Source organism: Blennius ocellaris (genome assembly GCF_963422515.1).
Source record: "Blennius ocellaris genome assembly, chromosome: 1".
Lineage (NCBI taxonomy): Eukaryota > Metazoa > Chordata > Actinopteri > Blenniiformes > Blenniidae > Blennius > Blennius ocellaris.
Window position 1 is genome coordinate 79,409 of NC_137650.1, and position 10,722 is coordinate 90,130.

Below are 10,722 nucleotides of genomic sequence, written 5' to 3' on the forward strand. Positions count from 1 at the left end.
TGTGTACGTGCGTGCGAGTGTGTGTGTGTGTGTCTTTTTGTCTGGCTGCAGCAGTCTGCCCCTCAGAGAACTCCCGCACGCTGGAGGAGCAGCAGCGCGCCGCCGCAGCAGCAGCAGACGCACAAAGTGCGTCAAGTCCCCGCCCGTGGTTCTGCCTGCCCGGTTCCTTCCCAGCCCTGCGTCCCTGGGTTCCCGTTCCCTCGGTATGGAGGAGCAGCTGCTATGCTGCGAGGTGGACTCTATCAGGAGAGCCTACCAGGACGTGAACCTCTTGAACGCCAGGGTCCTCCACACCATGCTGCGGGTCGAGGAAAACTATCTTCCGTCGCCAAACTACTTCAAGTGTGTGCAGAGAGAAATCATCCCCAAGATGAGAAAGATAGTGGCCACATGGATGCTGGAGGTTTGTTCCACTCCTACTTTACTGACTTTTCTGTTTCTCGTCCAACTCCTGGACGATAGTCCAACTTTAGTGTGTGTGTGTGTGTGTGTGTGTGTGTGTGTGTGTGTGTGTGTGTGTGTGTGTGTGTGTGTGTGTGTGTGTGTGTGTGTGTGTGTGTGTGTGTGTGTGTGTGTGTTATATAAAGCCTGTGAACAGTCCTGGGTGGTCCTGCAGTAAAGAGCTCAGACTCATTGAGGGTCCTCGTGGATTCATGTTATAGATTATTTCCGCTGCAGGTCGTGACTTTGTAGCAACTAATGTGAATTATTAAATAAAAAGGAACGTACACGTATGCAACCTTGCTCGTCCGCTGCTGTGCGCCATCTTTGCGGTGTTTCAGTGAAGATTGAATGTGTGTCAGACGGTACAGGAGGCGACAGTCACCGGGACACATCCCGGAGGAGTCGCTTTATTTGTGGAAGTTGTTCCAAAGGAGCTCCGGTCTTCTGTCCGCCTGCTTTTCCTCTCAACACCCGCTCGCTCATTAAAATCCTCTGGTTAATCCAGAAACCGAGTTAAATTGATTCCAACAGTCGGCTTTAGTCCGGGACACGTTTCCACACATTTCCATGTGTGTTTGGTTTGGATTGAGAGCGGTGAAATATTTAAAATGAATTTGTTAAGCGGAGGACCCGGCGCGCTTTGGAAAATCGACGTAAATGAACATGAGGCGGAAGTCGGACATTTTTCATGCTCATCCGATCACACACTCAGTGATGATCATTTCCATCGTCCTTGCACACAGTCTGGGATGTTTTAAGTATTTCTAAATATTTTTGGAAAAGATGACGAAGTTGAAATTGGAGAGAGAAACGCCACCTTGGTGTCACCGTCAGAACGGACCTCAAATTAATTCTTCTCAGTTTCTCAGTTACACTTTCTCGGACAACATTGTCATTAGTTTGTTATTCTGTTTGATGACTGAAATATGTTTGCTTGCTTATGAAATCTAAATATATTGCGTGTAACACACATTTTTCATTCCAAAGTAAAACTGGAATGTGAAGGGAAAAATGCAAATTGCGAGTGGTGATTAAGTGTGAACAGATGTGCATGAATGAGGACAGAGCCAGAGGGGGGTTGGATTGAGGCTGCATGTGAATGGGGAAAACAACAGGAACCCTGATGGGCTCTTCTCACCTGCAGGTCTGCGAGGAGCAGAAATGTGAGGAGGAGGTCTTTCCTCTGGCTATGAACTATTTGGACAGATTCTTATCAGTGGAGGCCACCAGGAAATCAAGACTACAGCTGCTTGGAACAACGTGCATGTTTCTGGCATCCAAGATGAAGGAGACTGTGCCCTTAACTGCAGAGAAACTCTGCATCTACACAGACAATTCAGTCCAGCCTGGAGAGCTGCTGGTAAATGACTTATTCACATCATGCTTTAGCCGCTGCGAGCAGAACAAAATATGCAGGTCTGAACTCACTGCTCATATTCATGTCAGCTGTGAACTGTATGCTTAGACTGTGTTGCTGCGTTTTAATGGCTGCCTGACTTAACTGAAAGGCCGAGTTTGATGAATGGTTCTAATGACTGCCAAGAAAACACTAGTCTGCAATGACACCAAGTGGCCATGTGACAGAGGTGCAGACATTTGCTGAAGCGCTGCTGTCAGTCACTTTCTGGCTGTGACTCTTTTAATGTTAATCCAGATTACATTCAGTCTTAAATAAGAATATACAAGGAAATTGGGGGATTACATCACAGCCATTGATAATATTCAATGCCTTTATAAACCTTGTAGTATAATTTAATCAGATTTTGACATCCTATTAAAAACAAATATCAGTACATTTCATTCTGAGCTGCAGAAATCCAAATGTTATTAACATGCATAATAAAAAGGAGATGTAGCATTGCAGTAAAAGAGCTACATGTGATAAGTGTTGCATGGTATATTATAGAGTATTTCTCTGTGCCACTACGCCAATTCCACTGCCTGACTGAATTCCTCTGGTCCGTCCGCAGCAAATGGAGCTGCTGGTTCTCAGCAAGCTGAAGTGGGATCTAGCTTCAGTCACTCCTCATGACTTCATCGAGCACTTCCTGTCCAAGCTGGAGATCCACCCTTCCACCAAGCAGATCCTCAGAAAGCACGCCCAGACGTTTGTTGCGCTCTGTGCTACAGGTAAAGTACCATCCAGTTCCCAGGAATGACGTGTGGAGCCGAGCTGAGTTGCTCGGTTCTCTGTGTTCAGCTGGATGGTTGTTTGTTCATTTTCAAATTTTGATGCTGTGAGAGCGGCATGTCTGTAGACTGTTTGGACAGGCGTGCAGGGACTATTGGATCTTGTGTTTGCATCCTTCAGAGGCCACGTGCAATTCAATTCAATTTAATTCAATTCAACTTTATTTATATAGCACCAAATACAACACAGTCATTCCTAGGTGCTTTTAACAGAGAATAGAGAAAAACCCAACGGATCCACATGAGCAAGCAGGTTTATTTGCCACTGTGGAAGGAAAAAACCCCTCTAACAGGAAGCAACCTTTGCAGAAACCAGACCCAGAGGTGGCGGCATTCTGCTGACCGGTTGGGGTGATGGGATAGAGGAGAAGAAAGGATATGGAAAACAGAGCGATAGATCGGGTGGGGAGATACAAACCTTGATTTAGGTAATCGGCAAGAAACAGACCCTGGTCCGTTAGAGAGAGGTGTAGAGAGAGCGGTAGAGAAAGAGGTAGAGAGAGGTAGAAAGCGATGTGGGGAGGGGGTGTTTTGAAGCAGTCTTAACTGTAAGTCAATAGAAAAGTTTTAAGTCTCGCCTTAAAAGTAGAGACTGTTTCAGCCTCCCTAACTGAAACTGGGATCTGGTTCCACAAGACAGAAGCTTGAGAGCTTAAGGCTCTGCCTCCCATTCTACTTTTAGAAAACCTAGGAACCTCCAGTAAGCCAACCCTAACGAAGTGTTCTACTTGGGAGATATGGGACTAACATGAACATGAACATGAACATGAACAAATCAAATATCAAATCAAATCAACTTTATTTCTATAGCCCTTTTATAATCACCCGGTGACATCCAAAGTGCTTTACAAGCTAAAACAATACATTAAGAATTAAATACAAGAATAAATACATAAAAACAATTAAAAAAAATAAAATAGAACACAGGTGCTGTCTGTATGAGGTGCGTCGGTGCTGCAGTTTGTTGAAGCCATCCAGAAAATCATAAAACAGCATACAGAGCAAAATAAAATACACTGCCCTAGGCAGAGTTAAAAGCCAACTTAAAAAGGTGAGTCTTCAGTTTTGATTTAAAAAGGCCGAGATCAGTGATGGCGCGAATGTCGGGGGGCAGTTTGTTCCACAGTCTGGGAGCAGCAACTGCAAAAGAGCGATTGCCCCACTGTTTGTATCTCCACCTTGGAATGTCTAGAAGAAGCTGACCTGAAGAACCAGGGCCCTGCCAGGGTCACGTAGGGTTAAAATATCAGACAGGTAAGAGGGACCCTGGCCAGTGATGGCATTAAAAACAAACAACAGAAGTTTAAAACGAACTGGAAGCCAGTGGAGAGACAACAGCACAGGGGTAATGTGTTCACGTCTGGGTGAATTTGTTAAAAACCTGGCAGCGGCGTTCTGCACTAGTTGAAGACGCGTAATAGAAGACTGGCTGAGGCCCACATAGAGACTGGCTGAGGCCCACATAGAGGGCATTACAGTAGTCCAGTCTTGAGCTAATAAAAGCATGTATTGCTTTCTCAAGATCCTGTTGATTCAGGAACGGCTTCACTTTGGCCAGGAGACAGAGCTGATAAAAACTGGCTTTGACCACAGAACTAATCTGTTTATCAAATTTAAGACCGTTGTCGAACGTTACCCCAAGATTTGTTACAACTGGTTTAAAATAGGGGCCAGAACACCAGAGTGTGTTTTAAAAACATTCGCCATAGGTGATGTGCCAAACAAGATGCATTCTGTTTTTGTGTCATTTAAATGCAGAAAGTTGTGTGACAACCACTGCTTTACATCAGTACAACAATCCATTAGCCTTGTAAGAGCAGTGCTTTCATTGGGTCTTATGGGTAAATATATCTGCAGGTCATCAGCATAGAGGTGGAAGGACAGATTGTGTTTTCTTATAATTGATCCCAGAGGTAGCAGATACAAGGAAAACAGAACAGGGCCGAGAACAGATCCCTGTGGCACCCCACAAGGGAGAGATGCACGTGAAGAGCAGAGGTCACCAATCATTACAGAGAAGCTCCTGTTTGCAAAGTATGACCTAAAGCATTGGAGGGCGGTGCCACGGATGCCAGCATACTGCTCTGGGCGAGATAGAAGGACTGCATGGTCGACTGTATCAAAGGCTGCTGTGAGGTCCAACACAGCGGGGTTCCCAGCATCCAAGGACAAGGCAATGTCGTTATGCACCCTTAGTAGTGCTGACTCAGAGCTATGTCTGGATCTAAAACCAGATTGGAACTTGTCAATAGCACGATTTGTCTCTAAAAATGTCTGTAATTGGATAAAAACAACTTTTTCTAAGACCTTAGAAATAAAAGACAAATGGGAAACAGGCCTGAAATTAGACAGCACAGAGGGGTCAAGGTGCGGTTTTTTAAGGAGGAGCCTAACCACAGCATGTTTGAAGGCAGCTGGGACGGACCCTGAACTAAGGCAAGTGTTTATAAAAACAAGCAGACTTGGCCCAACAGAATTAAAAACCTCCTTCAAAAATGTTGTTGGAATTATGTCTAAGGGACAGTTAGTGGGTTTCATGCCACGAACCACCTTAGTGAAAAAAGGTAGAGAAATGGTCTCAAACTGCTGGAAAACAGTAGTTTGCATAGAAGGAGCACTCACATCATCAGGGGACGTACCTAGGGTATTTCTGATAGTCTGCCTGGATGCCACTTTGTCAGTAAAAAAGGCTAAAAACTCTTCACAGGTTGCAGTGGAGGCATCAGACAAGACGGCGGGGCGAGGGTTAATAACAGAGTCAATAGTGGTAAACAACAGTCTCGGCTGGTGAGAACTGTTGGCTATAATGGAGGACAGAGATCTGGACTTAGCCTCCTTGAGAGATCTCTGGTAAGTAGCCAAACTATCCCTTAACAAGCCAAGAGATGCATGCAATTTTGCCGAAACGGTGCAACAGAGTCCAGAATTGCAGAACATGTTGAAAAAAAGTTGGACAGCGGGCCATCAGGACAAGGAGGAGAGACCAGCCTCCTGTCAGCATGCAGATGAGAGTGGAACCTGTCTGATAAATATGATCGAAACGAGTTTAGTGTAGTACCTGCCTAGTGAAATGTGACACACTACTTTGCAAAAAACGATAGTTGGGGTACTACTTACAAGGTTTCTTCGACTCTGCCCCACCACTGTTGTCGCATAATCAGAAACAGAAGAATCGTAGTCTTCTTTATTGTCATTGTAACAGGTACAACAAAATTTTATAGAAAGTATGGGGGAAAGCAGGACAACATGAGTTGAGGAGAGGAGGGGGGAAAAAAGGCAGATTACAGACTGTGCTCTAAGGAGCACAGTTTGTGCAGATAACAAAGTTACTTGAATTTTGAATCTCCAGCCGACGAAATCGGGGGAATCTTTCTCCTTCGTGGGCGTGACATCACGAGTTATGCAGATCTCGATCTGTTGTGTGGCGTTTATATTGGCTTGCATTGTTTCCCTCTTAAATATTGAAGTTTTTACAGTGTTTTGAAGTTATTGTCGGCGTTTTATGAGCCTTGACGAAAGATTGAGCATGGAAGAGACCCCAGAGAGGAGAAAAGGAGGCGAGAAACACAATATCCAATGTGGCAGGATAAAGGACACGCTGGAGCTGAAGGTAGACTTGTCTTTTATTTCGCAACCGCCAAAAACCAAAAACAGAACAGCACAACACTTCCAAAATGCGGGAGTCTCCCTCAGCTAAACACCGGGAGTTAGCCAAGGCTGTGAGCACGGGCGGCGGGAGCTGCTAGCTCGCGTGGCTAGCGGTTAGTGGGAGCTGCTAGCTCGCGCCGGAAAACGTGAGGGAAAAGGAATCCACCCCCGTCCGAGCCCAGCAGTGACAGCATGTTGTCCATCAGGTCTGTCCACCCTCTCAACGGCAGACAGGCTGCACCTCCAGAGCAGGAGCTGCTTGAGAGCGGCGCACTTCTCAAGACACGGCGGTGGACTGCTGGTCTATGGCTGCGATGATCAAGTAATACCTGGACTCATCTTCGGTGAATCTGCGCAGTCGGAAAAGTGCTTCGACATGATCCAGGAAGCCGGTCGTTCTTCCAAAAGTCAGGAAGCCTCAGAGGTGAAACCTGCCGGCTGCTGAGGCGAGGATGAACAGTCTTCTGCTTCCTCAAACATGTTCCAGACGGGGTCACCTAGCAGAACCACCCTTCTGTGTCTTCTTCATCAATCACTGGGTTTGAAATGACCATGATGATGAAATATGGTTAAATTCAGCCTCTTCGTCATCAAAACTCTGATCCGCCATAATGTAAACACAACTTGGGCGTGTGCACATCCAGTGACGTCACTCTATTATTGTCAGAAGCTCCGCCCAGCAGAGAAAATACCGCTGTTGATCCGCTATTTTCTCACAGATTGCCGTGTTTTACCCTTGGGCCAGTTGGCATAAAAAATGTCCCTAGAAGCGATAGCCAGAGTGTTTTGGAGGTCGAATTTTCATTTCACTCGGACTTTAAGCCTGATGATGTGTTCTAGCCTGTGTAATAGGATGATATGATCAGTAGTATGAAAAGCAGCACTGAGATCTAACAGGACCAGAACAGAGACCAGGTCTTTGTCTGAAGCCATAAGAAGATCATTAGGATCTTTAACCAGAGTGTCTCTGTGCTACGATGAGCTCTAAAACCTGGCTGGAAAGAGTCAAATAAGTCATTTTTGCTTAAATAGTCACAAAGCTGACTTGCAATCACTTTTTCTAAGATTTTAGAAATAAATGGAAGGTTGGATATTGGCCTATAACTTGCTAAGACTCCTGGGTCAAGGTGTGTTTTTTAAGAAGACGTTTAACAACACCAACCTTAAATGCTTCTGGTACATAACCTGTTATCAGAGATAGGTTGATCTGATCTAGTATTGATGTACTAATCACAGGGAAAATATCTTCAAACAGTTTAGTGGGTATTGGGTCTCGTAAGCAAGTTGTTGGTTTAGATGAAAATATAAAATAGGTGTAAGGGTAACGTAAAAGATTCTTCTGTAAGAAAGATAAACGCAAACAAAACCGCATTTGTTTTCTGCTGCTACTATGCTCTGCTGCGCATGGCATAGTGAAATAAGAACATAGCAGTAGTATAGAATCTTCACAATTTGAGTGCAAATCAGTTTGAGTTCACTCTTGAAATGATTCCATTGAAAGCATGAGCTGAACGGACATTTTTAAAATGGTACGATCTGGCCTGCTCTCTGCCACAATGACGTTTTACACACTTTTGTCACTTAGCAGCTCGTCGTCTCAGCTGTCAGCACACAGTGCAGGTCTGATGTTCACCGCTTTCTGATTTAGGTTTCCTTGTCAGCTGAACTCGGTTTAGAATAAAAAAGTGTTGTCAAGAGCAATTGTAAATCTCTCGATGAGATGATAGGTGAGATGAGGTCTGGCACCCTGAGCTCTCTGTTCATGGTCTGGTATCAGTTCTATAAGTCTGATTGAAACTGTGTGAACCACATTGGATGAAGTGATCAAATAGATTAGGGCTGCAACAACAAATCGATTAAATTCGATTATTAAAAGTGTTGGCAATGAAATTAATTATCGATTCGTTGTGTCGTTATGCATCACTCGGCCGGCGTTTGCTCTCTCGGAAACATCAAAGTTGCAGCGCAGCACCCAAGCTAACCGACTAGCAGCCAGAGTGCGCGCCGATGGGGGGAGACGTCACCAGAGCTAACCAGTGTTTGCTCTCAGAAACACGAAAGTTGCAGCGCGGCACTCGAGCAAACCGGCTAGCCGCCGGAGCACGTTCAGATGTGGGGAGACAAAACAAAACAACCAGTGCAAAGTGGAGGATGTAAACAACCACAGAGGATTCATAACGTCTGCCGTCCCGGCTGAGATTACTGTTGCAACATCACATATCTGTGGAGCTGTGAAGTGTAAATTTAAAGGTTATTAATTAACTAAGCAATATTTTACCAGTCTGGTCACTCAGGGTGAAACTAGACTGTATGTGGTCCCTGACGTGCATTAAATCTTATTTGATAATTATCCTGTATACATCTTATACACATGTGTATATATGTATTTATATTGTATATATCTTTGTATTGGTTCAGTTATGTACTTTTAAATAATCATAACATATTTGATGTTTGGTTTGTTCAATATCAACTAGCTCTATAATTTGAAATGTTGTTTTTTTTAACCAATTCATCAATTTATCGAAAAAATAATCGACCGATTCATCAATTTTCAAAATAATAGTTAGTTGCAGCCCTACAATAGTTACTATCATTGGAAAAACTGTTTGATGTTAGAACATGTGAGGACCCTCTTTGTTCGGCCCGCATGTTTGCATAATTTGAGAAAAGGTTGAAATTCAGCTGTGCTACAGGTATGTAGCATCATGTCCTCTGTGTTCTTTGTCAACAGATGTCAACTTCATTGCCAGTCCTCCATCCATGGTGGCAGCAGGTAGTGTGGTGGCAGCAGTCCAAGGTCTTTATGTGAAGAGCCAAGATGTGTCCTTGTCCTCCCAGAGCCTCACTCACTTTCTGTCCCAGGTCATCCGCAGTGATCCGGTAGGACACCACTCTGTTCTCCACTAGTTGGCTGTTGCCTTGAGCCATGCGCTGTTCTCACTGGTTGTTTGCTTTCAGGACTGCTTGCGATCGTGTCAGGAGCAGATTGAATCTCTGCTGGAGTCCAGTCTGCGGCAGGCTCAGCAACACAGCAGCACAACGGAAGCCAAACGCATGGATGAGGAGGTAGACTTATCCTGCACACCAACAGACGTCAGAGACGTCAATATCTGAGGTTACTGCTGCTCACATGGCACCTTGAACTGCTGATGGAGGTCGTTGTAGAGCAATGGACAGAGGGGAGACCTCATCTGAACTCCACCTCAGCCCCTCCTTTCTCCTCTCTCCTGGTGGAACACTATCGAGGCAGACAGAGCACCCCTTGCCTGGCATTCAACACTTTCTGTTGGTGTGCCTCTCCCCTCCCAGGAAAAGAATCGGCCACTGCAGAAATGTACAGCTGCACTGTCTGGATGAGCTGCGTGCTGGAGATGAAGAGACTTCTTATTCATCACTCACTAAACTAGGAATATTTATATTTCCACAGACTCAACTTAACTACTAAAACATCCCAAACTGTGTCCAGTAGGTCCTGGTGGTCCATGTTCTGGTCCCACCTGAAGACGGACTCTTATTAAAGAAGTTTGTTGGAAATCATTTGTAATATTTAGAATGAGTTAGACTTCTATCACCTGTTTGTCTTCCAGTACAAACACTTTTTATAACCCTGCTTGCTTTTGTTTTGTCACTTTATATGATTTTAGACTCCCCATCAGTTAGTCTTATACCTCCTCTCTTCAACTTGTATGAAGCACGTGTGTTGTGTGACCTGCCTGGTCTGGGAGACTGTTCAGATTGCTGTCATTTCATCAGATCGGCATGTAAGCAGAGCAGAGCACATTACATGTGTTTGATTTCTCTGTATTTCAACCTCATAGTATTCCAACTTCTTCTCTTGAAGCACTTTTGGTCAGCGATGCTGACTCAACTTAAACACAAACAAACAAAAGAAAAAATCACAATTTTTGGAAGAAAATGGAATTGGGGGTTTGAGATGAAGTCCATCCATCCATCCATCCATCCATCCATCCATCCATCCATCCATCCAAAGTTATACTAGTAAAGAGTCAGCTCAAGTTTATCCTATGTGACACAGAATTGATTACTGTGAGAGAAAGTACTTTATTACCCTCCAAGCTCAGATTAGTTGTAGTATTCCTGAGGATGGAGCTGCTTGGACATGGTCATGGACTTGGAAATAATCTGGAAACAAATGTGCAGAGCTAAAAGCTGAAGTTGTAATGATGGGAAATAATGCTTTATTTTCACACAGTAAACCATATTATTTATTTATGTCGGTTGTGACTGACTGGCTCCACTGTTGATGTTTATCTCCAAGAATGAGCTGATTTCTTCCTTCAGTTGTCAGAGGTTTGGTAACACTTCCAATCTGACTTTCAATCACGAGGACAGCATCTCCACCTCCCTTCAAATACATTCATGGTTCATGACAAGGGGATGAAGCTAAAATGTTGATGTGATTTTGCACAAACCTGA

The 10,722-nt window shown here is 44.4% G+C and overlaps 1 protein-coding gene across 1 annotated transcript; it reads left to right on the forward strand.

The window, feature by feature from the left end:
- Positions 1-205: 205 nt before the first annotated feature.
- ccnd1 (cyclin D1) lies at positions 206-9,841 on the forward strand (the record flags this gene model as incomplete). Its single annotated transcript, XM_080496267.1, has 5 exons — positions 206-403; positions 1,589-1,804; positions 2,415-2,574; positions 9,017-9,165; positions 9,244-9,841. 5 exons carry the CDS (start codon positions 206-208, stop codon positions 9,397-9,399), a joined length of 879 nt encoding a protein of 292 aa, XP_080352393.1. The 3' UTR covers positions 9,400-9,841.
- Positions 9,842-10,722: the final 881 nt, after the last annotated feature.